The sequence below is a fragment of the Meleagris gallopavo genome, chromosome 8, assembly GCF_905368555.1.
Source record: "Meleagris gallopavo chromosome 8, MGAL_WU_HG_1.1, whole genome shotgun sequence".
Classification (NCBI taxonomy): domain Eukaryota; kingdom Metazoa; phylum Chordata; class Aves; order Galliformes; family Phasianidae; genus Meleagris; species Meleagris gallopavo.
This window is the reverse complement of record NC_139411.1, coordinates 17,541,256-17,568,951: the sequence shown is the minus strand read 5'-3', so window position 1 is coordinate 17,568,951 and position 27,696 is coordinate 17,541,256. Positions and strand designations below refer to the sequence as shown.

At 36.2% G+C, this 27,696-nt stretch overlaps 1 protein-coding gene across 6 annotated transcripts in view; it reads left to right on the top strand.

Moving 5' to 3' along the window:
- Window positions 1–20,994, top strand: part of FRMPD2 (FERM and PDZ domain containing 2) — a 70,043-nt gene extending 49,049 nt beyond the window's left edge. For 4 of the 6 annotated variants that reach the window (XM_085228959.1, XM_085228961.1, XM_085228958.1 and 1 more), the window contains exons 33-47: window positions 890–1,100; window positions 2,023–2,060; window positions 3,304–3,390; window positions 3,803–3,867; window positions 5,403–5,564; window positions 5,771–5,942; window positions 7,157–7,236; window positions 9,368–9,453; window positions 10,971–11,167; window positions 13,466–13,614; window positions 15,212–15,302; window positions 15,930–16,264; window positions 17,562–17,777; window positions 18,068–18,130; window positions 18,977–20,994. In XM_085228959.1, coding sequence (XP_085085085.1) covers window positions 890–1,100; window positions 2,023–2,060; window positions 3,304–3,390; window positions 3,803–3,867; window positions 5,403–5,564; window positions 5,771–5,942; window positions 7,157–7,236; window positions 9,368–9,453; window positions 10,971–11,167; window positions 13,466–13,614; window positions 15,212–15,302; window positions 15,930–16,264; window positions 17,562–17,777; window positions 18,068–18,130; window positions 18,977–19,048 — 2,024 coding nt within the window. In that variant the 3' untranslated portion in view covers window positions 19,049–20,994. The remainder of the gene's footprint in view (window positions 1–889; window positions 1,101–2,022; window positions 2,061–3,303; window positions 3,391–3,802; window positions 3,868–5,402; window positions 5,565–5,770; window positions 5,943–7,156; window positions 7,237–9,367; window positions 9,454–10,970; window positions 11,168–13,465; window positions 13,615–15,211; window positions 15,303–15,929; window positions 16,265–17,561; window positions 17,778–18,067; window positions 18,131–18,976) is intronic. The other 2 variants (XM_085228963.1, XM_031554433.2) reach the window with 1 other exon arrangement.
- The last annotated feature ends 6,702 nt before the right edge of the window (window positions 20,995–27,696 follow it).

Sequence of the window (27,696 nt, the reverse complement as noted above, 5' to 3'; positions counted from 1 at the left end):
AATAACTTATTAGATAAATTAAGCTATTGGAAGAATTATATCTGTATGATCACACTATCAGCTGAAGTTTCTACCATATCTTCAGTCTCATATTTTTGTGTTATTGAAATACAAAGAGTTGCTAGAAATTGTTGATAGATGATGAATGTCTGCTACCTACTGATATGACTAAAGTTCTATTTGGGAAAAAAAGCTTGAGAAAGATGATCTACTGGTTAAGGCAACAGTCTGGCATTCAAAAAAACTCTGCTTGAATACTTGATTCATCAAAGACATAAAGTTTTATTTATCTACACTGTGCAATGCAAGCAATAAAAGAAATCCTCACAGTGTGAATATCTTGTTATTACTGGAGAATGCAGAGTATACTGCACACAGATACAGCTGTGGACCCAGGAAATAGCATAGTTATCTTTACTTTGATACAGCATCCTGTTTCCAGTTCAGAAACTAGTTTGTTTGGAAACTACTGGAATATCATTGCACCATATTGCTTTGTACTGGTTAAGTATCTCCTTATCTGTCCTGCACTTTCATTCCCTGCTTAAAAAATGGGAATGATAGCACACCCTACAGAAGACATTGCAAAGCACTTATGTACTCTCGTAACGAGGGAGTCTTATTCAAGTACATATTTGACATTAGCTGAAACAAAGCACCACGGAATAGCTGAAGAATATAGATGGACAACACTGTTTAAGTTTTTTAATATTTTGTAAACATCTAATCGCATGTCTCTTATCAGGGAAAAACTGCTGTTTATAGCATCGGTGTTTTGTTCAGCCTATCCTTCAGTGACACTCATATATTCCATCAGGATGCACTTCATTGACAATGAAATTCAAAACATGCTGGCACAAAAGACTTTTTATTATCTGCATCATTCTAGGCTTGAAGCTGACAGGAGGAGCTGGAAGCAAGCTACAAGGTATTTATGTGCTAGAGATAGTGCCTGGCTCTCCTGCCAGTGTGGAAGGCAGTCTGCAGCCACGAGATCAGATTCTGTACATCTGTGGGCTGTGGACTGAGGGCATCAGCCTGGATGATGCTGTAAGAGTGTGCGAAGCTGCCACCCAGAATGTCCAAATCAAAGCAACAAGGTAAATATGAGCAGACAGATGGAGTCTGAGCATACTCAATTTCAGTCCTAATGTTAAAGCAGATTTTTAATTTTTTTATCAGCAAGTCAAACAATAAAACCAAACAAGACAAATGCTGTACCTCACAGGTCCGAAGGTGTAGCCTGGTACACAGCACCCATAAGGTATCTTAATTCTCTGTAGTTGTAGCTATCAAAGGAGGATATGAATGTAGGTGAACTCAAATGATATGCATCATAACTCTTCAAACTTCATCACCGAAACACAAATGTGAATCCTTTAACTGCCTCTGATGGGAATCTCTGAGTTACTTTCAGTAGCGAAATATTTAAGAAAGATGCTGAAACTCCAGCAGTTATTCCACAGTACGTGATAAAACGTTCATCCCAGGACTACGCAGGAACATACAGCTAAGAATTCCCCTTCTTCAGGCTTTACATTTATTTTATTTTGCAATCTGTCAGAGCTCTGGACTGATACCAAATCAGCCCCTTAAGGTCTTAGAGTAACAGTCCAAACAGTAACCCCAAAATATGTAAATTATGAGGTTACATAATTAGATTTAGTGACAGTGAGTTCATCACAGCAATCTTGATGTCCAACAAACATTTATCAGTGTTTTATTAACTTGCATTGTGCTAGCAGGTGAAATCCAGCCCTGAAGCAATTTTGTATTGGGACAGAGATTATAACATATTCCTTCTTTCTTAGACCAATTTAAGTAAAATATTTCATTGTTGTTAAAGACAATGTATATTTATATACTGATATAAATGCTCTTTAGAAAAGCACCATTAAGTATAACAAAATCTTAGAAATACAACTTAATTTAAAAATTGACTTTTTCAGAAATAGCTTTCATATGTGCTTTTAAAAACATGCAGCTCTTAATGGCTCACATATTGCACTTTTCTGCCTCCAGAAATGGCAATCCTGTGGTCCCTATAGAGCAAGAAAATAGTAAGTAAGGCTAATGTTTTTTGGATTTAAGCTCAAGATTTGCTTCTGATTTTAGTATTAATTTGTTATTGATTCATTGCATTAAACAGTTATTAATAGATTGTAACTTGGCATTCAGTATTTCTGTTAAGAATCTGAAGAGAAATGGACAGCTCTTTACAGAGAGAAACAAAATGTGTATTTCTTTTAAAAAATATTTTTAAATTTTATCTATATTTGCATTTTGTGCAGTCAGTTTGTTTTTATTAATTTGCTAATATTTAATGGGAATTTTATGTGGTTATATTCAACTTCTGGTTTGATTAAATCTATTTTGCAGTAGTTTTCCAGAGAATTTGAGCTTTAAATATGGTGCCACAACTTAGCCATCTTAGACTGACTTTTTAAACTGATATCAATAACAAAAATGGGCAGAACCACAATCTTTTTAATTAATAAAGGAGCCTATCAGGGGCCTATACTTATTACTCTACTTTATTTCTCTACTAAGATCTGTAGATTCCAGGAGATTTCTCAAGATACTTTATCTATGATCCAGCTCCGATACAGATTTATTAACTGTACAGTGGGTTGGTTCTCTGCCTTGAAAAAAAGACTCTTAACTTTTGTAAAGCACTGCAAAAATATGCAGTGATTTGTTGTTTGATATTCTGTTTGCGACCATCTCTGGTAGAAGCCTTCATTTAATGTATTCTCTTAGTTATAAAAATGCATACTGAAATGGCAAATGCAACACGGAATTAAAAAACACAAACAAACAGCAGAACATGTTATGTTATATAATTCATACCTTAAGAGAATTTTCTGGAAGACAAATGAGATTACCTATACATGACAAAGCAAAACTCAAAAGTGGAGGTCAGGGCAGGGTGGAAATCAAAGCCAAATCATTGTCTTCTTGCACAGACAGCTCTGCAGACAGTGATAGAACCTCCTTAATCCTCTGTCTGAGCACTGCCACATGTCTGGAATGACTCACTCTGATCTCCAGTTCTTGTTATCATTTTAAAAATAGCAACAAATGAGATGTAATACTTTTGCAGCTCAGGAAACTATTATTTGTATCACTGTGCAACTCAGTAAACTTAATCATGCAGTAATAACTGTCTCATACTGCCTCATACGGCATCAATATTGGATATTGATGCTTTGTTTCATGATCTAAGAACAGAGTTTACATTCTCTTGCGTACATGAAGCCGAGTGGGAGGCCTGTTAGAACAAACCTCTGTGTATGCTTTTAGGGCTGCCTGCTGAGACAGAGAAAGACGATACTTGTCTCTCAAATGAAAACCTGAATTCCCAAGAGCAGCATCTACTAAGTCAACACGGTAAGGAACTTGACTTTTCTGGTAGAGTTTATAAAACGTTGAGTCCTCTCTTTAAATGAAACTGGTAGGTGGTACTGGAAATACCAGGGAAAGATTAATTCTTAGTAAGCAATTCTGTATCCCTCAGAGTCTCAGAGAATGCAAGTACATCATCTGTTTTCCAGCTGGTGTCTCTGATCATGTAACATGCAGCTCCTAAAGCTTGTTTTGGAAACTGCCCTCTGGGAGGCAAAAGGTTCACATGGATCGTAGGCAAAATGCTCAGTTCAGGAGCACGATAAAAAAAGCAACGTGCATAAACCTGGAGGAAATTTTACACATCAAATATGAAATGTTTTATTATGTCTCTATCATATTGAGTTATACCACAGAACCATATTTCAGTGGTGAAAACTGTCTTGCTTTTTCACAGAGAAACATTTGAAGGAAACAAATTGTGAAGCTCAGCAAAGCACTCCCAATTCTCCAGAATGTAAGGTAAGGGGCAATTTTATCAAGCATGAGGTTTTCCATCAAGTAAAGTGTGCTATAGTGACTGAGATTTTTTTCAATAGTGGCATCTATTGTATTTACTTCATCCCCAGTTTCTCTTAAAATGTGAACACAGTTGGTCTGGAGAGCATACCGTGAAGTGTTGGACTGCATCAGCATGCACTGTGCTCTGTGCACTCAGCACGTCCTGCTGTTAGGCCCTTCTCTTGCTGGTTTTCTATATTGTATTACTACCTTAACATCTTGATAATAAAACCAAGATCCACAGGATGTAGCCCCTCCATTAGGTCTTCATCATACTCTTAATAGCTTCCAAGATTAATTCCTAGCTTAGAAAGAAAGTTGTGCAGGGAAGAGAGTTAGAATGTCACAGTATAAGATTCTGGGAAAAATAAATATGAAAGTAATGAGGAAGTATTTCCCACAACAAATCAAAACATTTGTTGAAACTTGAGATTCATGTTTCAGTATGAAATACTGAATCTGAAAAGAGGGTAAAATTACTCCAAATCTTTGGAGTATTTTCAGTGTTGACATATATCAGAGTTGTTAGGATTTACAATAGCTAGTGAGAGTAATGGTATTTTTGAAATAATAAATTCCCAAAATACATAGGTATGTTCAGTGAGGGGAAAAAATCAATTTCCATGTTCAGCATACAATGCTTCAAAAGTCTTACAAGTGCAAACATTGCTTTTGTTTGCGCAAATATGTGGAAAGTAATGTTACTTGGAATTGCCCACTTTGGGACTGATATTTCATGAAAATAGATTTATTCATTTTCTCTTGGCTGGAGTTTACAAGAAATGGCTGTCTCTTGTTAAAATTAGACTCCAACCTGGCAGAAAAATTGGAACAATTTTCTGGTTTTGATTAAGTCATCTCTATTACTGCTTCTTCCACACCATTTAATCCATGATAGCTTGTCTGTTCAACTCACTAAAATAATTTCTGAGCATGATACATACATCACTGGAACCAGTCATGCTGCAAATCATAACCATTTCTAGGTTGCTGCTCTTTCTGACATAATGCTTGACCCTAAAAAGGCTGATGATTATAAAAGTGAATGACGTGCTAAAGCCAAACAGAGAGGTACATTGGGGCTGCAAGGTTAAGACTTGCATTACAGAACAATAGAAGAATGGAGTACATACTGAGTTAGCATCACATTTGAGATAAAAGTGACTGGCTTGTCAATGAAGGTGATGTATTTGATGTATTATAAAAGGGTTACATAAGTACATGTTTCCTTACTTTTATGAGATCATTTTACTCTCTGGCTATTATTAAAAGAGCTTATGAAAACAAGGATGCACTACTTTCATTCTGATACGTACTTGTAGGTGCTATAAGTCAGTGGAAGCTCTATGTACCCATGCAAGACAAGGATATATCCCACAATTTACATCAGCCACAAAGGACTGTAAAGCACAATATAATTCTTTCATATTAAAAATGAATATGAAAAAAGAGCCCTGAATAAACTCCACCTTTGACTGTGTCATTTTGTATTATAGGACTTCATTATTAAGATAGAATTGGAAAAAGCAGAAAATGGAAGCCTAGGATTTGCACTGGTCGGCGGCAGAAATGGCAGAGCTATCCTAATAAAAGCCATCAGCCCAGACAGTATTGCAGATCTAGATGGGAGGCTTCAAGTTGGTGACATCTTACTTAAGGTAGGGTTTGCTTTTCGTCATTTTGGTGGTGCACACTCATGGTATAGAGATGCAAAGAGAGGGAGATCAAGGAAGTTACTAATGCAGAAGGGAGAGAGGACTCATGAGTTGCAGGGAAGATGTATAAAATGTACTCGGTGCTGGGATATGTGTTAAAAAAGCTTTTCGTTAAATAAATCTGGAATTACTTATTGTGTATTTTTCAGGTAAATGAGACTTTAGTGTCTGGTCTACCACGCCAAACAGTTATAGATTTGCTGCGCAAGGCTCAAGGCACTGTTCAGCTCACTGTCTGCCGAAGCGTAGCTTCACGTTGGGCTTACTCAAGCAACCAGAGAAACAGTATACCTTCCCCTCCAAACATAAACACAGAGCCTGGTAAGCAGCTAAGTCCATTAAGTACATATTAAAAGTGAGATTATGTGATGTCCAGACTCAATTTTTCTATTGGCAAAACAATTGAATAACTTTACCAATAACTTTACTGTTACTCCTGATTCATAGCCATAGACACAAAAAAGTTCTTTCAGCTCTGGATAAGCTCTCCAAGACATAAGAACATAAGGAATGATGCTCAAGACCCTCAGAAATGTGTAAACTCAGCTTATATTTATGATGGTTTCTGGTGCGTGCTGATTTTTGCCAGTTTTATGCAAATAATGGTAGGTTTGTAGCTGGAGAGAAGGTGCTGTATATCCTGAGCAGCTGAGGTCTCTGGGACAGCCAGACAGGGACTGTCAGAAGATACTGGAAAAGGTATGGTTATTCATAGTTATCTTGATGAATCTGAAGTAAATAAAGGGAGTGTATTACTTAAAATTTCCTATTTCTTTCCCAGCACGTTGAAATTGAATAGTCTACCAATATTATATTACTGGTGTCTCAAAGACTCTCTATGTGAGGATGACAGAACTGTGCTCAGCTCAGGTGTAAAAAGAGGATGTTCACTGTCCCATCTCAGTTCTAGTTTGATTTTGAGGGTAAATGATGCCAAAATGGGAAGGTCATCCAGATATAAAAAGAGTGATTAAAGTTTTAGCCATGTTAGTGGCTGTGGAAATATTCCCATTCACTTCAGTAAGAATAGACTTTTGTCCAGTTCTTCAAATTCAAGGAACTGGCTGTGGAGATGTGCGTTGGATCTCATGTGACATTTGTGAATTAGACTGTTACTGTGAAGTTTAAACTCTTTTCCCTGGACCGGTAAAACACAGGGGTATTATGTAAGAACTATCATCATAATAAATCTATGACGTTTGTCTATTTAGTGCTGTAAAGGAATGGACTGAGTTAGGGAAGGTTATCAATTCCGTTGTAGGTTTTTTACAACTCCTACTGATAGTGGGTATACTTCAGTATCTTCTGGTCACCTGAGTTATTCTGACTTCTTCAGTGGTTATATATGGAATTTATGCTGCTTTTACCCCTATGAGATCATCTAGAAAAAAAGGATATTTTGTGCTAGCTTGGGGCAACATATCTCAAGTGCCTCTTCCAAAACCAAAGTCATCTGGTGTGGGTGCTACTGAAGGAATGGATCTATATTTTCACATTTTAGGCAGTTAATTTTTTTTTTTTTTTCTGGTATTCAGATGACCGCAGTGTTGAGAGAAGTCTAGAAGCTCAATCTGTTTTCACTTTGAAGGAAGAATCCAACTGGATGTGCAGCAAGGTGAAGTCTGAATTGGGCTTGTAGAAGTTATCAGGCAATGTACTCGTTTGTAAACAAAACGGGTTTGGTGCAATGCTGGCAAGAACCACACATTGTTAATGAAAAAGATTAACATGAACCAAGTGTGCTGCAGTCACCAGCACCTCTAATATTGGAATAAATCAGTGGATACCACTGAGCTAAAGGTATATGATAAAAGCATACTACATATGCTAAAGAGAGGTGGTGAAAGGAAGGTTGCATAAACAAGTCTAGATCTGGAAGTTTATAATATTGGAATAAATTATTTACTAATTTTTCCATTCTTCCAATATTTTAAAAATATGCTTTGAAAGTTTGCTGTTCATCAGTATCTGCTAATTCCAGGGCCCCAAATTTCTTCAGACATGGTTTTGGTTTTGAATCCTAATAAGTCATGCAGAGACTACCTGCATTAAATTTTACAACATCTGTCATTTTTGAGTTTTACGACTATAAAACCTGTCTCCAAAAATGTGATAAACTTAGTTTTTTTATCCTCCAGAGCAAATAAACAAACAAACTAACAAACAAAAAACAACCTTCCAAAGCTTGCCTCATCCAATATAATCAAAGTATATATAAAAAAAAGGGAGAAATCCTTGAACTGAATAAGCTAAGAAAATCTTGAATGGAATTTCAGAAAGCTTCGAGTACATTGCTGGAATGGATGTTGGGAATACATTGTTGAAGATTGGTGAAATGTAATATGAAAACAAGGTCAGGTCTGTGATATAATGAAGAAATATGCCAAGGGAATGATATTAATCAGAGGTACAAGATGCTACTAAGGGTACAGGTCCCTTATTAACCTGAGTTAGCAATGTATTAGTGCACACTTACGGTTTTAAGCTTGTAGTTAAGTCTAGTCTATAAATGCCTAACTTTTATTTCATGCTAAACTTTTCTGCTGAGTTCATTCCATTAGCTCTCTTCTTAACCCTTTCCAGCCTGCCTTTAATGGTCTCCCATGAATAGAAACTATACTTTATAGGGCATAGCTGCCACCTACTCCTAAGTTCTAGGGTTTGAAAAAGACAAACTACAAAATAAACCAACCAACAAAACTAACTAACAAAAACAATAAAAAATACTTTTTCTTGGCAAAAATAAGACAAATATCCATATAACATTCTCTAATCAGTATAGCCAATAGTTGAAAAAACGGAATAAGTTAATTCATGGTTAAATATAAGGCCATGAATTCCCCAATTCTTATGGGAAAATACAAGCATAAATGTAAAAACATAAAAATAAATAAAAGGTAGGAGTGGCAGCCACTATTAAGATTCTGTAAGGCATCTGGTAGTTTATACTACATTATACGCCAGGGTGGTTTCTGAATGGAATATTAAACAGGAATAGAAGATGAAGAAATGTCACTCTAAATTAAAATTTATATAATTAACTGTCAAGTGCTGCAACTCAGAAGGAGCCACTTCCACATACTGAAGGAAGATGTTCTGTATTATTATTTAAAAGTGCAGGACCTAGTTATCATCCTCGAGGCCTGAAAAACAGCAACTAGTGCTATTGCTTCTATTCCATCTGGAGGTTGATTAAGGATATGCCCTCCATTAGTTGAGAGCTTTCTCAGTAGAGCAGATGCACTCTATTTCTAACATCTGGCCTTGTTGTGTCAGAGATTAAAAACAAAAAGGAAATTAGTACCAGAAATTCCTGCTAAAACAGTGCTGCTTTTTTGTTGCCAAGAGTTGGGAGGTGAAGAGCTGAGTGGGACTCACAACTCTTTTGACTGAGCTTTCTTTGTGAGATCAGAAATCTCATATTTTCAAAGTTCAGCCACTCAGAGTAGATTGTAGGGACTTCTGAACACTGCATTTTTATGAAGCTCACACATACAACTGATGTACTTATTCATTTGAGTAGACACCACAGTGCTAAGTCAAAGTCACAGATACTTTTTCCTGAAGCTGGAAACTATTTTCAATTTCCTTCTTGAGTATAAAACATGTGTTTATTAGTTATGAGAGAAAATATTGACTAAAGTAAACATATTCTTGATAGTTTTATTATTATTATTATTATTTTGTACTGATTGATGTTTCTTTGTACTGATTTTTCACAGCTATTTCTTATCTTATAACTACAGGGTCCAGAAAGTACACACTGTTCCTCTCTGCAAGGTCAGATGGTTGGACAAGATTATCAGGGTATCATCAGTAACACTTCAGATGTGTAAGTCTCTCAAATATGATAAAATTATTAAAATAATCAGCATCAATAATTTATTCTTATATTTCCAGATCTTCTGTATACTCATGTCCCAAATTATTTGAACACAGTTATATTGAAATGCAGCTATTACTGCATTACTGCAGCAAATGCAGTAATATGAGTGGCTAAACAGTTTCCACACAGCTATTAGAACAAATGCAACAGAAGTTTCTAGGTATAAATGCAGCTCGTGCAGACAAGCCTAAGGCTGTACTGACATAGGTGTTTACTTCCAGACATTTTAGAATCAAGAGAATTTGAGGATGTTACTCCTAAGAAAATATGTGGGTATGCAGTACAGGAAGAGTAGAATTTTACCTCAAATGTAAAGAACAGGAAATCAAAGATTAATGTAGCTTTGATAAAAGAGGGGCAGTTTTGTTTATGACAAAGATACAGAATATATGAAATATAATTATTTTATTTATCATTTTTATAACCCATTCAGATGTAGAAAGTAATAGGCATTTGAAATTTAAAAGCATTTAAAACTTAAAATTTTGGAAGCTGGCCAGTCTTTAAAGGACAAAATTCTTGAAAGAATCTTTGAGAGTATCTGCAAGTGAGAATATCCATGTGAATACAAGCTCAGTGCTACTTGCTATTATCTTGTCACTAATATAATATTATCTTTCAGGATAGCAGGTAATCAGGTGTGATTATTATTAGATTATCTTGCAAGATGTGCAAATGTATCTATAGCTAATACAAAGTTATCACATATAAGGATAACATTTGTCTTTTTTTCTGGTTGTTTTGCAAATGGACTAGTTTTCTGGCCCTTGTCCTTTAACCTGTATCTCTTTATTATGGGTACTTTCTGGTAGTCCTATTTTATGCTTGCAAAAGCTTTGTCTAACTTGAAAATATAGTGCCTGAAATGATCACTGATCTTTGCTACTTAATTTATTATCTTGTTCCCCCTCTTAACAGTACCTTTTCCTATTTATTATATTATGTATTATGATCACACATTATCCTATCCAGTATGCTTAAGCCTACTCAAATAGTTAAATGGCAGATCTGCAGGGGGATGGAGTTAGCCATTACATGAATATTTAACTCATTCTGCACATATTATTGCTACATTCTGGATTGTAGATATATTATCTAGCTATACATATTTAAGCATTCTAAAATTCTCTATTTTATAATATTTTTAGAAACCTGGAAGTAAGCCCACCTATCTATGATTGCCTAACAATTCAAGAAATGTGTCATTCATGAAAAACTGTCTGTAACAAACTTTATTTTCTGGCAGCTTTTGATACAAATCATCTGTCCCTGTTCGTCCAGACAAAATAATATCATTAATCCTTGTATTCATGTTCTTCAGAAGTCGTTGTGATTCTTGAAAATAGTCACTCAAGAAAATTAAAAGTAACTGAAAATAGATTAAAAGCAAAGTTTTTGCATGGTCCAGATGACCATAACTTCAGCCGCTTCCATAAAACCACTCAACTAATGCTGTTTTACAGATCACAGAAATACGCAGGATATGAAGGCTGCAGAAGAGAAAGTCAGCAGTCTGAGTCAGACAGCTGGAACAATGAAGATGATGATATGTCCCACAGGACTTCCATTCTACCTAGAAGTAACCAGAAATGCTCTTGTTTCTTTATTGTAATAGGCCAGCTACTCCACATAACTACAGTGAGATCAACGCTACTCCCATGTACACAAGCTAAGAATTTCCCCTTTATGTCTTGAAGGCCAGATGACTCAGTCACAATTTTTGCCTCTGATACATAGAAAAGCATGAAATCTTCACCATATCCATATGAAAATGGCCAACGTTAGGAGTTCTTCAACTCTTTTGGAGATTTGCTAGAAGGAAGGAACATGAGGCTGAGCTTAGTTAACTACGCATAGTGGGAACAGCTCTACTGGCCACCATCCATTTGCTACCACTTTGAGCATCTCTGCTTTGGAGCTCCAGTTTAAAAAGGATGGGCAACTTAGAATTTTTGCTTTGCCGTTTTGTTGTTGTTGTTGTTGTGTTCTATATAGTATCCTTCCACAAAAGGAAAATATCTAAATACCTTGATTATACTTGATTAGGTGCACAGTCTGAGCAAGTAAGAGGAAAAGTAAGATGTTGAATTAATTTCAGAAACAAAATGACATCTGTTCAAATAGCTCATCATGCAAATAAATGGCAAATAATTGGCTCAGTGTCAGAATAAAATATATGAGCATTGCAGTTTGGTTCTGACCTTATGTGAATTTCCCAGTGCATAAATGAAAACTTAAAATTCTTAGTTTGTACTAAAATTAATAAAATAAAAATGGATGGATGATCTTGTAAGAGATACAGTAAACCATCTAGATCTTGAAGTAGGCTTTTCTCATATGTGAAAAGCAATGCAAAGAAGGCTTTGAGAATTACTAAAAATTTCAGCAACATGCTGAAAAATGTGGTTATTATCACTGAATGTAGTAGATGCTTGATATCATTCTCCTCTTTTCCCCCCAAACTAAAAAATTTTGCTGAATTAACACTTACAGTGTATTAAGGTCTGTGTACCTGGATCTACAGCTGCAGAAAGGCGTCCATAGGACTCTCAAACTCTTCTCACTAGGCTTTCATGATTTGTTAAAGTCATTTCCTTGTTCAAAATACTGAGGACTTCTTTTCTTAATTACAAGAAAAGTTCACTACTTAAAAACAGCACAGCAATCAACATTTTTATGTCAACATATGCTATTTTTAAGCTTTGGTCACATGTAAGTAATCAACTTACAATTTGATTGAAGTCCTCTAATAAGGCACCTTATTCAGGAGTGGAAGTACACATGGGATAGAATCCTTGATATATTATAGGTATGCGAATCCATAGGGAGTCAGGCTTGGACTCAAACTGTATAATTATGGTATAAAAGCTGGCGATTCCCTTCTGCTATGACCCAAAATTCCAACTCCGATGAATAAATGGCAAAAGAAAGAGAGCTGTATGAGGAACAAATCTCTCTGGAGTGGGGTATTCGTGTTCACTGGCACTCTGAACTAAAATGTTAACAGAATCACCGTTGCATCTATTAGGGTTAGAGAGCAGAAAATCTTAGAAGTTCAGGTAAGGAAGGTGCCAGTTATAAACCAAGACAAAAGGTGAACATGTGCTGCAATTTTTCATTGGGATTGGTTAAAGCTAGCAAAGACATCTTGCAACAAAAGATAAGAGAACACTGCTCCCAGTCTTCAGCCTACAACAAAGCTAGGGAACAGATCATCAAGTTATCTCAAGTCAGTTGGCATGTTATTCATTACCAACAGAAGCCTCTGCTTGTAAGGACAAATTCTATAGCTTCGCTACTTCAAACTACCATTTTTTTTTTTCACCAAAAAAAAACTACTTCTTTTATTCTATGGAGGTAACAGAAATTACTGATATGCCTCCTTTTTCAATTGCTGTAGTAGAATAGTGATATTTCTGGAGATTTAATGTTTATCTACCATCTTCTTAATCTAAGTTTTGTATAAGAAAATATACTACAGAAAGTATAGCTAATTAGTAAAACTGATCCTTGGTTTTGGTGCATCAGAGACACTTCACATCTTGTTATGGAAGGAGAGTGTGAAGTAAGATGAAGAGTGTGGTAGTACTAATTTTCAGGAAATTCCTGGAAACATGATTTCCTGTGATGTGGCCGAAGTCTCCTATATCAATATAAACTACTGCTAAAGTCTATAATTCTGCAAGAATGATTTATTCATAACAGACTGTATTTAGAAGTTGTAGAAAGCAAGAATTTTAAATAATTGGATATGCTTCCAAACTCCATGCTGGTTGTATCCATGATATTGAGTGAGTCTTCTTTCTACTGTGAAGTCAGCCAAAAATACGGTTCACTTCCACAGTATAAACACTGAAGTGTACCCAAATTCTGCAGTCCCCTGGTTTTTAAATCCAAAACTTTATGCTATGTTCAATAATCATTAAAAACTTCTTTTTTCTCTTTTTGCTATGTGCAGGCAGAACCTTTGTTTCTGAAGATGAACTGACTCATTTAATTAACTTTAAATCATCACCAACCAGAGTATGTCCAAGGACTGGCATCAGACATTTTGTTCAGGGCCTTAAGTCACGGATTGAAAATCAAGAGGTCTTGAAAGAGTTCATGGTAAAGTGTAATTCATTATTAAGATCTTTAGCAGAACTAAGAAAGTGACTTTTAGAAGCCTTCAACATAGTTTATGGGAGATTCAGTTGTATCTTCACTGACTCCGCTTTCTCAGAGGATTGTTCCAGCTAGGATAGGGCTTCTGCCCTGCTTTTTGAGTCATGTTGCAGTATTTGTATCTCCCTCTTTCCACACAGGCCAGGCTTACTTACAATATTTCCTGTCCAAAGATCTCACCCATGTGGAATTAAAAACAAGTAATACACAGAAATACAACACAAATCAGTTTACTGTAGATCTACCTCTTTCTATTGCTCCCTCAGCTCTGCTGAATAGGTGCCTAAGAACCCTTCTAGGCACTAGATTAAAGCAAGAAATCCAAACTGCTAGACAGTGAAAGGAAAATGTTTACCACAATGCTTCAGTGATCCGTGGAAATCATTGCCACGAAATGCTATTGAGGTCAGGGACTTCGTGAAAGTAAAATAAAAATAATATAAATAGATAATAAAAGCATGCAATTACATCTGATGACATAAATTATGAAAAAAATATAAAATTATGAATGCATTTCAGTATATGGAGCATTAATACTGGAGGTTATTAGCAAATTTCTAAAGATTATTCCATAGTTCTTTAATGTAGTCCTGGAATTTTTGTTAAATAATGTACTCATCATCAGTGACATAGATTATTACCAGTTTTCCATAGTAATCACAATGCTATCAGTTTCTTCAGCTTGCCTTCACATCCCATTTTCTGGGTAGAAAATCACATAGACTCATGTGTATAGGATTTGTTGACTTTCACCAAAAGCTCAAGGACGTGTATGCATTTTCACTAATTCCGTTCCATTATTGAGGTAGGCATAGCATGATATGAGCCAATTCATGCATTTGCTCACAAAGCAGAAAGATCTAACAGGAAAAGTACTGGTTACCAAAGTCAATGGATATTTTATTTGAGAAAAGCTGTAGTAACTGATGAAGATCTTGAAAAACTATCGAATGTATTTCAGTCCATAGAGTGGCCTACTGTGAAGGCCAAGCATTGCACAATGCAAATCAAAGAGGTAGAAGAATAAAGGAAAGTGAAAGTAATTCAAAACCGTAAATGAAATTAATTTTCACCTCCTTGCTTCCTGGCCAAACTGCACTGTGTTACCCTAAATCTGCTATGAAGTTCTTAGGATTATGATTTCCACTTAATATCATTGATGTTGTTCCCTGTATCCATCCCTTTCTCTGTAATTGAAAATTATTCACTGACATTCATAACCTTCTAACAATGCTAAAGTTTATTCTCCATTCACCTTTGAATAATGATTATTTGGCCAAGACACTATTCCAAACATCTATTTTAAACAATATACAAAAGGGATCTGTAATTAAAGGTGCTGAGGATATGGGTTGGAAATCTCATTCAAAATCTCCGGAAAATTTCTGCGTAATGAAGAAACTACTAAGCAATTTGAACTGTGCCTAGAAGTTAAAGGAAAAATGGGCTGATTCTCTTATTTAAGAAGTCTGTCTTGGGTCAAATCAGTAGTTTTTCATGAAGGACATGAAGACTGTGCGACTGTTTCTTTTTGATACAGGCTTTGGAACATGTGAAGCCAATAGATGACTGCAGAACCGGCAAAGCACCAGAAAACCAGGATAAAAACAGATATCAAGACATTCTTCCATGTAAGTATGCACAGCAATAAGAAGATACAGCTATAACACTGGGGTTAGGAGGCAAAGCCCACCACATTCTTTTGTCATAGAAAATTCTACTAAAAATGAATTTTGTTGAGATTTTTCCTAGAGTGTGAAGTTCATATAGGGTTGTCTGCTTTTTGCAGTAAGTAATTTCTAAGTATCATCCTCAGCAAGGGAGGACTTGGTCTGGTAGGGAGGCAACTATCTTGGTGCTCCCTTCATTCTGTCATATACTAATCTAGTACATTTCTGTGGACTAGTGTATTTTGTACTATACTAGCAGTTCTTTAAATCTACAGCTTTTGACATAGCAGAATTCTGAAAAGCTCAATGGAAATCACAGAGATATCTAGTTCTTGAAAAGATACAAGTTCATTTTAGAAATATTTGAAAACATAATAGCCAACTAGATATTTCAGTTGCTCATCTCTTATCTGAGTCAGAATTCTGATTAGCAGTGATTAATGTTAGAGCAGCCTGCCAAATGGGATCTAAAAAGTAAAAGCATACTTTGTTGTTAGAGGCTGAGGTTCCCCATCTCCTAGATGCTAGATGTGACAGAGCTCCATTTCAGATCTACAGCTGCAACAGCAACTTTCTGTTTCTGTCCAGATGATAAGACACGAGTTCCCCTGGGAGAAAACAACGGCTACATTAACGCAAGTTATATCAGAATGAAAGTTGGAGAAGAGGAACACTTCTATATTATAACTCAAGGGCCTCTGCCTTCTACTATAGCTGATTTCTGGCAGATGGTTTGGGAGAGTGAATCAGATCTGATTGCCATGATGACAAAAGAAGTGGAGCTAGGAAAAGTAAAAAGTCATCGATACTGGCCTGAACCTCCACATGACTCCATAGATCTGGCTAATTTTCATCTCAGGCTGGACAGTTACCAGATTCTGGAATACTTCGTAATTAGAATAATAGAAATTATCAACAAACAGGTAAGTTGAGTTTAATTAACATTTTCATATGTGAAGAAATTGATTGGATATCTTAAATGAATAAATACTGGCATTATTTGTTTCTTCTCTAACATCTGTTCTCTAACATCATGTTCTTAGGAATGTCTGACAAACAGGAAATTAAGATAAATGAAATACTGCCTCATTGCTTATTGCACAAAGAGTGGATCCAATATTATAAACATTTGGACAAGAATGTCCAATAATTAGTCCTTTAATATTCACAGAGTTGCTGTGTTTTTTGCAGAATTTCTTAATGTTCTTATCAAATCAGATCATAAGGACTGCCATTTATGTTCTGTAACAGTGGGTACAAGGAAGGATGAAAAGAAGTTGGTTTTCATCTTAAAATTTAGAAAGAATGATAATTTCTTTATTTCATGAGAAGACATGAAACTACCAATCTAACAGGACATTTTTGAAGATACAATAAATTTAGAACCTAATTGTAAGAACATTGAAACTAGGACAAGTCCATCAGTCTTGCCTCCATATTAAATAAAACTTTGCTGAAATTTCTGCAGGACAAATTGGTTGATGGAATAATTAAAGAAAAATTAGACAGACTAACTTGGTGTCTGTTTCTGTTAATAAAACTATTTATATGATGAAAAATCTCACCTCATGTTACTGTGTGAAAGACAGCAAAGTGTCTGATAAGGTCTGTCCAAAAGATGATGGGAAGATTGACCATTGTATGTGATTGGGCTCTTACCTGATTTTAATGAATTTTTTATTTTTACTACATTTGTTTTGTACCAGTATCAAATTACTAAGGTAAATCACCAGTTTACTTCAGTAGAAATCACAGACATTAATTCAAATTATTCCAATGGCAAAAATCTAGATACGTTTTTACATTCAGCTTACAGTCAATAGAAATCCATTGCTATGCTAACTGGGACTTTGGAAGGCTTCAGTCCTTAAAGTTCCTTGATTCTTTTGTTTTTAAGATTGTTAGTTGCATAAACAATCATTTTACAGGACGATTATTGGTTGGACTTGGATCTTTACAACAGATGTTTTTACCAGCGTGGAACAATTATATACCTTTTTTCATTTAGTATTGACATAAGAAACAATAAGGAAAAAGAAAATACTATTTCCTCATTTATATATGTATAAATGTATAAGTATATAAATGTATAAATATATACAAATATGTATAAATATATTTATATTTACATGTATTTGTTTGCTTGTTTTTTACTGAGTTTTATATAGCTTTATTACTAATCTTTTGGTCAATACACACTTTTGTTTTCTTTTTTTCCAGACAGATGAGAGGCGAATTGTAAGTCATTTGCAGTTTACCACTTGGCCAGACCACAGTAGTGCCAAACTGTCTGAGCAGCTTGTAAAATTTATTTGTTATATGAGGAAAGCTCACAGGAGAGGACCTGTTGTTGCTCACTGCAGTGCTGGAATAGGAAGAAGTGGAGTTTTGCTTTGTGTTGAAATTCTTCTGAGCTATATAGAAAAAGATCTCTGTGTAAGTACTAAACAAATAATTGTTAAATCTTACAATAAATATAAATATTACTGATATGGATGTCAATAAAATGTATAGATATCTTAGAATACAGTTAATTCCCGGTAGAAATTAATCTTCACAACATGGAATAACCCAGCTTTGTTATTTAAAAAAACAGAAATAATAACCATGTTATTTGTTATTTGTAAAAGAACTGAACCCCAGATTCTCATCATAAAATGTTTCCATTCTATTTTTTTTTTAATAGTTTCAACATTAACGTAATAAAAACTGTTCTCTTCTAATAGTTCAACATCAAGCACATAGTGAGAGATTTGAGAGAACAGCGGTTTGGCATGATCCAGAGTAAGGTAAGTTCTCAGTATTCAAACTAGACTACAACTTCAAAAAGCTTCAAATTCTGCTACATATCCTTATGCTTGGATCAATCTGGAGTTTAAAACATAACCTTAGCCCCCTTGTGAGGAAAATAATAGTTTTCCAGGCAAGTGTGTCTTTATCTAAATTTGGAAGGTCTTAGTAACTGAAATTAATAAAGAAAGGAAAAAGAAAGCCAACATAAAAGAGACCTCTAGTGTAGCTTTGAGTCACTTGAATTTCACAAATCGTCAATGTAGTACATATACAGGTCTCTTTTTGTCCTTTTGGCAAAAATAACAGGAGGAATCACCAGCAAAACAGGTGAGACTCTACCCTGCAAAAGCACAGCCTTCAGTTGAATTCTTGCAATTGTTAAGCTATCATTGCCCTTTCTACTGCTGAGTTAACATACTCTGAGGGAGAGTTCACAGAGTACAAGACAAAATGAAGGTAACTCAATTTAGAACAAATAGGAGGTGGGATGAATAATTAGATGAGACTAGGATAAGTTCTTCTCAGAGGCAAGTATTTAAGCACATGCTCCAATATACCTTAGATTGGGCAGATGGTTAAAATTAAGCAAGTAAATAACTTCCATTGAGCTCGTGAGACTTAAGCTCATGCTTACAAGTACTGCACTGAATAAAAAAGACCTCCTGAACATTTTATTAATGAAGGAAAAATAAGATTGAGGATACCTTTAAATATACATATATTTATATATGTGTAACAAAGTTGCTGGTGTTACAGACAACATTACAGCCAGTCTATAATTATTTATCTAGTTTCTTTGTCAAATGTATTCAGTTGTTTCACACTGGTGTCTCTATGTGCAGGATCAGTATTTATTCTGTTATGAATTTGTGCTGCAAGTCCTTCAGAACCTTCAAGCAGTGGATTCCTATTGACTGCAACGTGACTCTTCTCTGTAACTATCCTCCTCAGACTCCAGGGACCACTCAGCTATTGCTTTAAAGGAATGTCAAGTGTTATATTACATGCTCTAATAGATTACTCTGATTCCTAAAATGTTTAAAAACCTTGCTTAACATGCCCTGGGTAAGTCATTCAAATCTCAGCTCACAGTTTGGAGAAGGAACCAGCCAGAACTGCAGCACTGCTGTTAAATTGTCATGGACAACTTGTATGTTCTGTGCAATAACATATTAACTGCTAGGAAAATATTTTTAAACTGTGAGAAGGAGGTAGTAACCTTCAGAATTAGCTGTCCACAGGGCAACTAAAAAATTTAAGACTCTGCTGGTGTTGGTGGAAGATTTGTTGTCTCCTACATACAGCATTCTTGGCTTCTGGGCTGCAAATCAGTGTTTGTATAGTAGATATGCTCTTGTATGAAAGGATTCAATTTGTTTGCCTTTTGTTGCTTTAACAGTGTAGAACCATTTCCAGTTATTACTCCAGCACAGGAATTTATACCACCATCACTAGACATTTTAGAGCAAGAGATAGGCAGAAACATAGGATGCCTTTAAACCTTAGATAAAAAGCAAGAAGAGAGTTCTAAATATTGGATGGCATAATTTTATTTTCTAGCAATATGAACAGCTGTAGATAGAGTCAGAATTCTTCCATTCTGCATCCACATAAAAAGGATGCAATATTAAATCAGACTGTGTGTGTATTGTGGCACACATACACATTTCATCTTCCACTGATGCTTTCTGTTGATCTTTCACTCCACTGAATTATCTTGTCATTCTTAACTAGAATCTGAATCCATTTATGGGAAGACCCATTGGTTTCAGTAAGAGCTGAATCAGCTTTAAATAAGAGTAAATAATTCTCTGTACAGTTCATTTCTCTTGTAAAAACTGTTTTTGTTATTGTGAGTTTGGATTGGAGCAAAAACATAGTGTTCAGGTTTGTAAGATTGTAACTGTCTCTACAGTAATAATTCTCTTTCAGTTATCTAGATGGTGGTATATCAAAATGGTGTTACTAGATATATATTGGCAGAGTAGCTTCAAAACATGGGAAATGATAACAGCATTTATTTAACTGAACTGCACATATTTTTAAAATTCTTTGATTTCAGAAAATGTTAAGAGGCATTCGAATATAAAACTGAGTAGAAATAAGACAATAAAATAGCTGTTTATTTCCATTATGAAAGAGAGGTTTATGTCTCACAAAGAATGAGGAATTAAATACAAATTAAAAGCATGACTTTTAGAAAAAGTCACTGTTGTACATTTATAATTAAGGCCCAGGGCCACTTTTTTTTTTTTGCTTTCTGCCCTCAGATGGTCTGCTGGAAGTCAGTAGAAGATATAAATAGGATTTATGACATGAACCAGATGCTAATTTCAAACATACTGACACAGATCCAGAGCAGCTTTAAACCAGTGGAGTAAACCTCGACCTATATTGGTATAAGTATAAGCAGAATTTTATGTTTTGTCTTAAATTAATTGAATTTGAGCCTTCTAGGCTCCATACAAACTAAACTTACTTTCCTTATGTTGCATATAAAGGACTATTTGCACAATTTTGTCAAGCATCATCAGCCAAATTTTTACTCATAACGTCATTACCTCCATTTGCTATTTGGCCTTTAACTTTGATTTTAATTATTATACATTTACTTCTATGCAAGATAACACTGCAACTAAATGCACAATTCACTTCTGTACCACAGCAACTTTAAGAACTTCTCAGTAAAAATATTCCTGTAGTTTTTGCAAGGGTCTTTTTCTGTGGTTTAGAGCAAAGATTCTGGATTTTGAAGACAATCTTTGTGGCACTATTTATTCCTCATTTGTGCATCATCTTTGCAGCTGTTTGTCAGAAGTGTTTCCTGTTTTACAGGGATATTAAAAGATTTCTGAAAACACTGAATTGCATTTCTTTTTTTTTTTTTAATGAAAAAGCTATTTTAATATTAACCGCTAACCAGAAAGAACCCGTAGGATAATAATATTTTGTTAATGAGGATGTATATTTAAACTTCCTGTAAAGGCAGATATTCTCATGATGTTCCCTCTTGTATGTTCCCCTAAGACAGAGACTGCTAACCTTTTCAGCTGAGACAGAGCTGATTTTTCCTTCATAGTGTCTGGCATGACATTATGTTTTGTCTTCAGGAGGAAAAAAATGTTAATAAAACAGTGATGTTTTAGTTGTTGCTGAGTAGCACTATACAGAACAAAGGGCATTTCTGCTTCTCAGCTTCTTGTTCTATTCTGCCAGTGAGGGGGGCTGACGTGGCATGAGGACCTGGGAGAGCACAGAACCAGGACAGTTGACATAAAACAGTCAAAGGGATATTCCATACCATCTGACATCATGGGGAAAAACATGAAAAACGCTGGGGACTTGGCTGGGCAGACAGCCACTGGCAGAGACTAGCTGGGGATCAGTTGGTGAGTGGTAAGCAATTGATTGTGCATCACATGTTTTGTATTTATATATATGATTATCATTACCTTTTCGTTTCTCTTCCCTTTCTGTCTTAGTAAATAGTTCTATATCAATTGCTGAGTTCTTTTTTCTTTTTCTTCTCTTCCCCCCATCCCAATGGGAGGGGGACTGAGTGAATGAATGTATGATGCTTAGCTACCTGTTGGGTTAAACCAAAACTTGACAACTGAGACATCTGGCCATATGTTATGTTCTTATCTTGTAGGAATATAACAATTCAGTGCTTTTAACCAGACACTATGGTTACTTACTCAGACTGAACTTTGTTTTATACTTGGAGAAATACGGGAGAACTACTTTTTCTTTCAGAAATGTATTTATATCTACAGAGATTTTTATGTGGAGAAATCCTTTATTTACACGCGCTGGCATCTATCATAGAATCATAGAAGGGCTTGGGTTAGAAAGGACCTTAAAGAGCATCCAGTTCCAATCCCCTGCCATGGGAAGGGACACCTCCTCCTAGGTCAAGCTCCCCAGGGCCCCATCCAGCCTAGCCTTGAACACCTCCAGGGATGGGGCATCCACATCTCCTATGGAGCAGCCTGTTTGCCTTTGGCCTCAACACCCTTATTTACCCTTATTCGTCCTTGCAGTGTATGACACAGAATTCTAAGCTTGCAGCTCACGGAGGATAATAGGGAAACTTTAGAAAACTTTGTCTTTCTTCCTTAAGATGTCTTTGATGATTACTCTCCACCTAGGGTTAGGTGTAAAGAACAGCTTTGAAATTATATTAATGCAGATAAACAGGCACATGAAAAGCGTATTTCTGAAGGAGGATGAATATTTAAGTTTTTAAATAGGTCTCTGATGGCAGCAGTGCTTGGGTATCATTCATGGTGCTACAGAGGTGTTCATGTATGACTGAGCTCACAATACACCTACAGTTCCAGCTTGCACTTCCCTGAGATATGTGCTCAAAAGCATGTGAAATAACAGAATCTTCAGTGTATGTAATACTAAGTACAAATTTGTAGTCAGTCTCAGTAAACAATCTAATGAACAGCCTCAGCATCATTTCTGCATTTAAAAATGCTGATTAACAGTGCAAATCAAAGAAATGATGACTTTAGTGATCAGATGTATTTATAAAGGAGAAATAAAGCATATCATACTTCCATCTCCTTTTAATTCAGTAATCCATATTTCTTCAGAATAAGAAACGAGAGCTGCTTTATGCTTAATAATTCCCTAGTTTTTTGATGTACAGCTGTGATTTACAACACACCTTCATATACCTTCAGGACAATATTACACTGGCTATAATTCAGTTTTGTATGTTTGTTGTCATCTAAATCTATAGCACTGCTGCATATATAAATGCCTTTTTGTAACTATAGCTATAAATTGCTGCATACATCTTAATGTTAGGAAACCAGCAGCAACCATTACAGTGAGTTGTAGCAAGGGTGGCAAATAATCATATAAACTCTGGTTGATAAAAACAATAGAAGTGTTGTACTCTAAACAGCAAAGATTGATGAATAGGCAGAAATTCACTTCAGGTTCCCTTGCACCAGAGAAAGCAACCTTCTGTAAAACACTGCAATTGACCGATTGGTCCAGGATTAGCTTAAATAACAGTGGCTGCAGCCACCAACTCCTACAAAATTTTCCTCATACTAAGCACAAATGTTTTCCATTTCTTCATGCAAAACTCTGCAAAACTCTCAGGGGGATCGAGGCTCGATACATATTTATATGTAACAAGAGATAGCTCGTAACTTAAGATCAGAAAACAGAATTGTACTTCTCTAGCCCACTGATGTGACATCATTTAGCACAGAAATTTATACGAATGGAATTTACACACATCCTAAAAGCAACTTTCCTCTAACTATCTTTATGATTGGACTTTATGGCGTTAATGAACAACAAAATCTTCTGTGATTGGAAAAAATACAGAAAACTCAAATACCACCAGTATTGCAAAACAAGAGCTAGGAAATACTGCCACCTATAGACAAATAACTTCTGCGACTGCGTTCATTGCGATCAGTCCCGTATGGCCGAAGCAGAGATAGTCCACCAGCTCTCTCTGAGACTCATGTAGTTTCCCCAAGAAGGGCTGGGCAGGAGACACTGCTCCCACTTCTGCCCGGCCAGGCAAGCGCTGCACGCTGCTGACAGCTGTACTAGATAATATATATACTGCTGCAGGTCCCATAGATCCTAAAATAGTAACAACAAAACAGTATCAAGGAAGGGAAGGTGTCTCATGTCTAGAATTCTGATGGGATTGATACAAATTTAGACCAGAGCATAAGTTATGAATAAACCTGCTCTTGGCTTTAAAGAAGGGGTGCTTTTGGAATGAGGCACTTTTATTTACTGAAAATCATGAGTAATGGGAAGTACTACTGCAGTTTTACAAGAATTGGTTTTACAAAACATTCTGAGCAGCTGAATCTAATTGATATAGGGTATAATGAGTGTGTTATAACCCCTGTCAACTTGTTTCTTTTATTAAGTATGTTGTAAATTCATCTGCAGAATGAGGGCTGGAAATAGAGTCATGTATCTTAGTGCAATGATCTTGAGCATTGTACATTGATGCATATAGTTTACATACAATTTAAACTGTGCTGTACTGCACATATGGCTTAGCCCAAGGCCTGTGCTGTTAATATTCCTTGGATCAATGACAAACTTAGACAATCAATTGTAACAGAGACCCTCTAGGTAGCTCTCACTTGATACTGCTGATTATGCCACTTGTATGTCCTTATCTTAAACTAAAAGTTCACCAAGAAGTTTGCACATGAGTGTCCTTTTTTTTGGTAGTAGAAATGATCAATAGTTTTCTTGTAAGAAAATCCTGCAGGATTAAAATGGGGAAACAGACCAGATCTGCACTGGAATGCTGTGCCCCAGTCAGATGGCTTTTCAATGCCACAGAACTTTGAGGTCTCACCATCTAAACGGATCTAAGATTATCTATCTCTCTCTCTTTATAGTATTATCTGTAGTAAATAGCACTTTAAGTGATACTTCAAAGGGTCTGAGTGCCTTTCTTACTGTAATTGTAATGGAACAGCATCTCCTGGTGCAAAACAATTAATTATGAGTGGTAATTCTAACAGTTGTTGAATCACATAGTTGAGATCAACATAAAGATTGCCTGCCTCAACATCCAGGTTGCTTGCAAGAGCAACTATTCTTGCAATACTACAAAAAATAGATTCTAGATGAGATCTCTATGCTGAGAAGAAAAGTGGCCTTTGTGGCTTAAAAACTGAAAGTCCACTATTAGACTGATCTTTTAAGCATCCAGTAGCATGTGTGATGGAATACAGTAGCACTTTCAAAGGCATGTATAAAAGTAAAGTATGGTTTGAGCATCTGCTTGTACAGATGTATCTCTGTAGATTTGGAAATAAGTTTGTGAAATCTGAAGATTTGGGCCTTGTTTTGGTCAATTACTTATTGAACACCAGGAATAAAAGAACTCCCTACTTTATTTGGGCTTCTTCAGACCCAAAAGCATGGAACTAATACCACAAATTCATAGAAACACAAAACCATAGGATATTTGGAGGTAGGAGGACCACAGGAGAGCATCAAGTCTGAACCTCTCAGCTCAGAGCAGTGTTATCTAGAGCTCAGGAAAAGTATTCAGTTGAGGTTTGAATATCTCCAAAGACGGAGACCTGTCTGGGTAACCTGCTCTAGCATTTGACCATTATTAGCAGAAAAAGGGTTTTCCTCATGTTTAAACAGACACCACTAAGAAGAGTCCAGTTTCATCTTTTTACTACCTCCCATGAAGGAATTTTTATGTATTGATAAGTTCCTCTAGCCCTTCTCCAGGCTAAAGTCAACCACTGGTCTCTCAGCTTCTCCCTTTATGACAGGCATTCCAATTTCTTAAACATCTTGGTGGCATTAGTATGCCAGTGCAGACTGAGAGAGGATGAGATCCCACCCAACAGCTAAATGCCTGTTGAAATTATGAGATGCAGTGTTTTGGCTCCTCCTAGCATAAGATAGTTGCTGTTTTAATATCACTTATGTGCTAATCAAGGCCCGAGAAGTAAGACGGAAGTTTAGTAGAATATGCAGAGGCTGGAGTACCTCTTCACAGTCAGTCTTCATGATATCATGACATGTCAGTAATTAGCTCTACCTTATGGCTAGTCTTGAATGTTTGGTGTCTTTTCTTGTACAACAGAGTTCCGTAGGTAGCTTCTTCCTGCAAGAAGTAAGTGGCTGCTCAGAATTCACTCCTCTTTCTTCACAGCACCAGATACACGTGTATGCCTGAGGGACAGTGGACTTTTTGAGATCCTGCTCTGAGTTTTACAGCTATTTAGCTTGCTCATTAAACCATTCAAAACCAAAACTCAAAAGCCAGCCAAACTGCCTTGGAGTAGCACACCCCCAACCCGGCGGTGACACAATGGGCACTATAAAGTAGCTGTACAGCACCCAGCTCATTACACAAGCTAGCAATTAATGTAAGTTGCCTATGCTCCCTCCCCTCCTTGCACTTGCTCTTGAGAGATGACAATTCCTTCTCATTCCTGTTCAGCTCAGTTGGAAAGGGGCCCTTGTGATTGTAGGCTTTCCTTTCCCTCCACAATGCTGTAAAAGAGCTCTTAACTACTTCTCTCATCACTCCCTTCATGGCTGAAGTAGATTTAGCCCAGGCAAAGCACCAGCTGGAGTACCTCTTGGTCAATTCAGTGCACCTAGCAATAGTTTCCAGGGCAGAAAAGACATGCTGTGAGCTTGTTTAATGCCAGCATCCTTGGATGTGTGACAAGGACGCTATTGGAAATAATGAACATTGGGGAAATGTAGCTATAGCAACACTAGTAGTCACAAAGCAAATCCCCACCATGACTGCATGGAAACTACTGTTACTGTCCATACAGAAGTGCTGATAAAGCAGGAACTCGAACTACAGCCTGGCCTGCAGTCTTGCCACAACTAGTATTACACATGAAAGCGTAACAATAGCAGACAAATTTAGATCACACGCTCTTGAAAATGTCAGTGAAACAGCAGATCCAAAATTGTTGATTATTTGCAAGGAAATCCCAAATTTCACTCAATTGGCTACATATTTTACTGCAAATTTAGTGCCAAGTCATTAAAGGAGTCATCTATTGATAACACTGTCACAGTGGTAAAGGAGACAGCCAGAGCTTCAGAAGCAAGAATGGAACATTGGTCTGTTGCTGAGATGTCCTGTTCCCATCCCACTTACTTTCTGCATTGAAACTGGGCAAAACTTGTAGTTGTGTACTCAACAGAAAAACAACCAGTGCTTTCCAACTTTTGTTGGAACCCTAAGCTAAAATAATTGAATGACTCTTGAGGAATTTTGAATTTCAGGAGATAAAAGAGAAACAAAAAGCTTTTTTGTTGAACTTGGAATAGCACTACACACACTCTTTCAGAACGCCTGAGTTTCTCTTTTCACTGTATTTATAATTAATTGTAAGTCAACTTCCTTAATAATAGCATGCTTGTCTACTCTTTTGCCATCTTAGAGGACACACAGGAGCCACGGGTAATATTTGCAGTGTCAAGGAAGTACTCAGGGAAAAGCTTATGCACAGCACAAAATATTCTTCATATTTGCAATCTTCAGTAACCGCATATTCCCCTTCATTGCTGTATGTGAGTTGGGGTATATGTAGCAAAGATCTGTCTCAGTTATTAGGAAATTTGTGATGCTTCATTACAGGAAACAGGTATTTGATTTGACTGAGTAATTTTCATTATGTGTCCATGTATCCTGGAAAGAGTAGGATTTTGGTAATGTATAATTTCAACAAGTAGGAACAACATAGTTATTTCACAGCTAGAAATTCAATTAGTATCTCCTAACTTGAACCATTTAGCACAGATTGAGCATCATGTCTTTCACTTGACAGCAATTTTAGATCGAAAGAACTAAAATTGTTCCTGTCATCAAAATTCAGACAATTGCCAGCAGCAGTGAGGATGACCACACTTCTCAGTTCAATACAAATGCTTTAGTCCTTCAGAGCAACATTGCTTTGGGCAACAACAGCTTCCAGAGCAGTCCATGCCAACTCCTGCTGAGATTTTCAATCTTGTGGAGACTTCACCACCTACTCCCCTTCTCATCAACATTCAC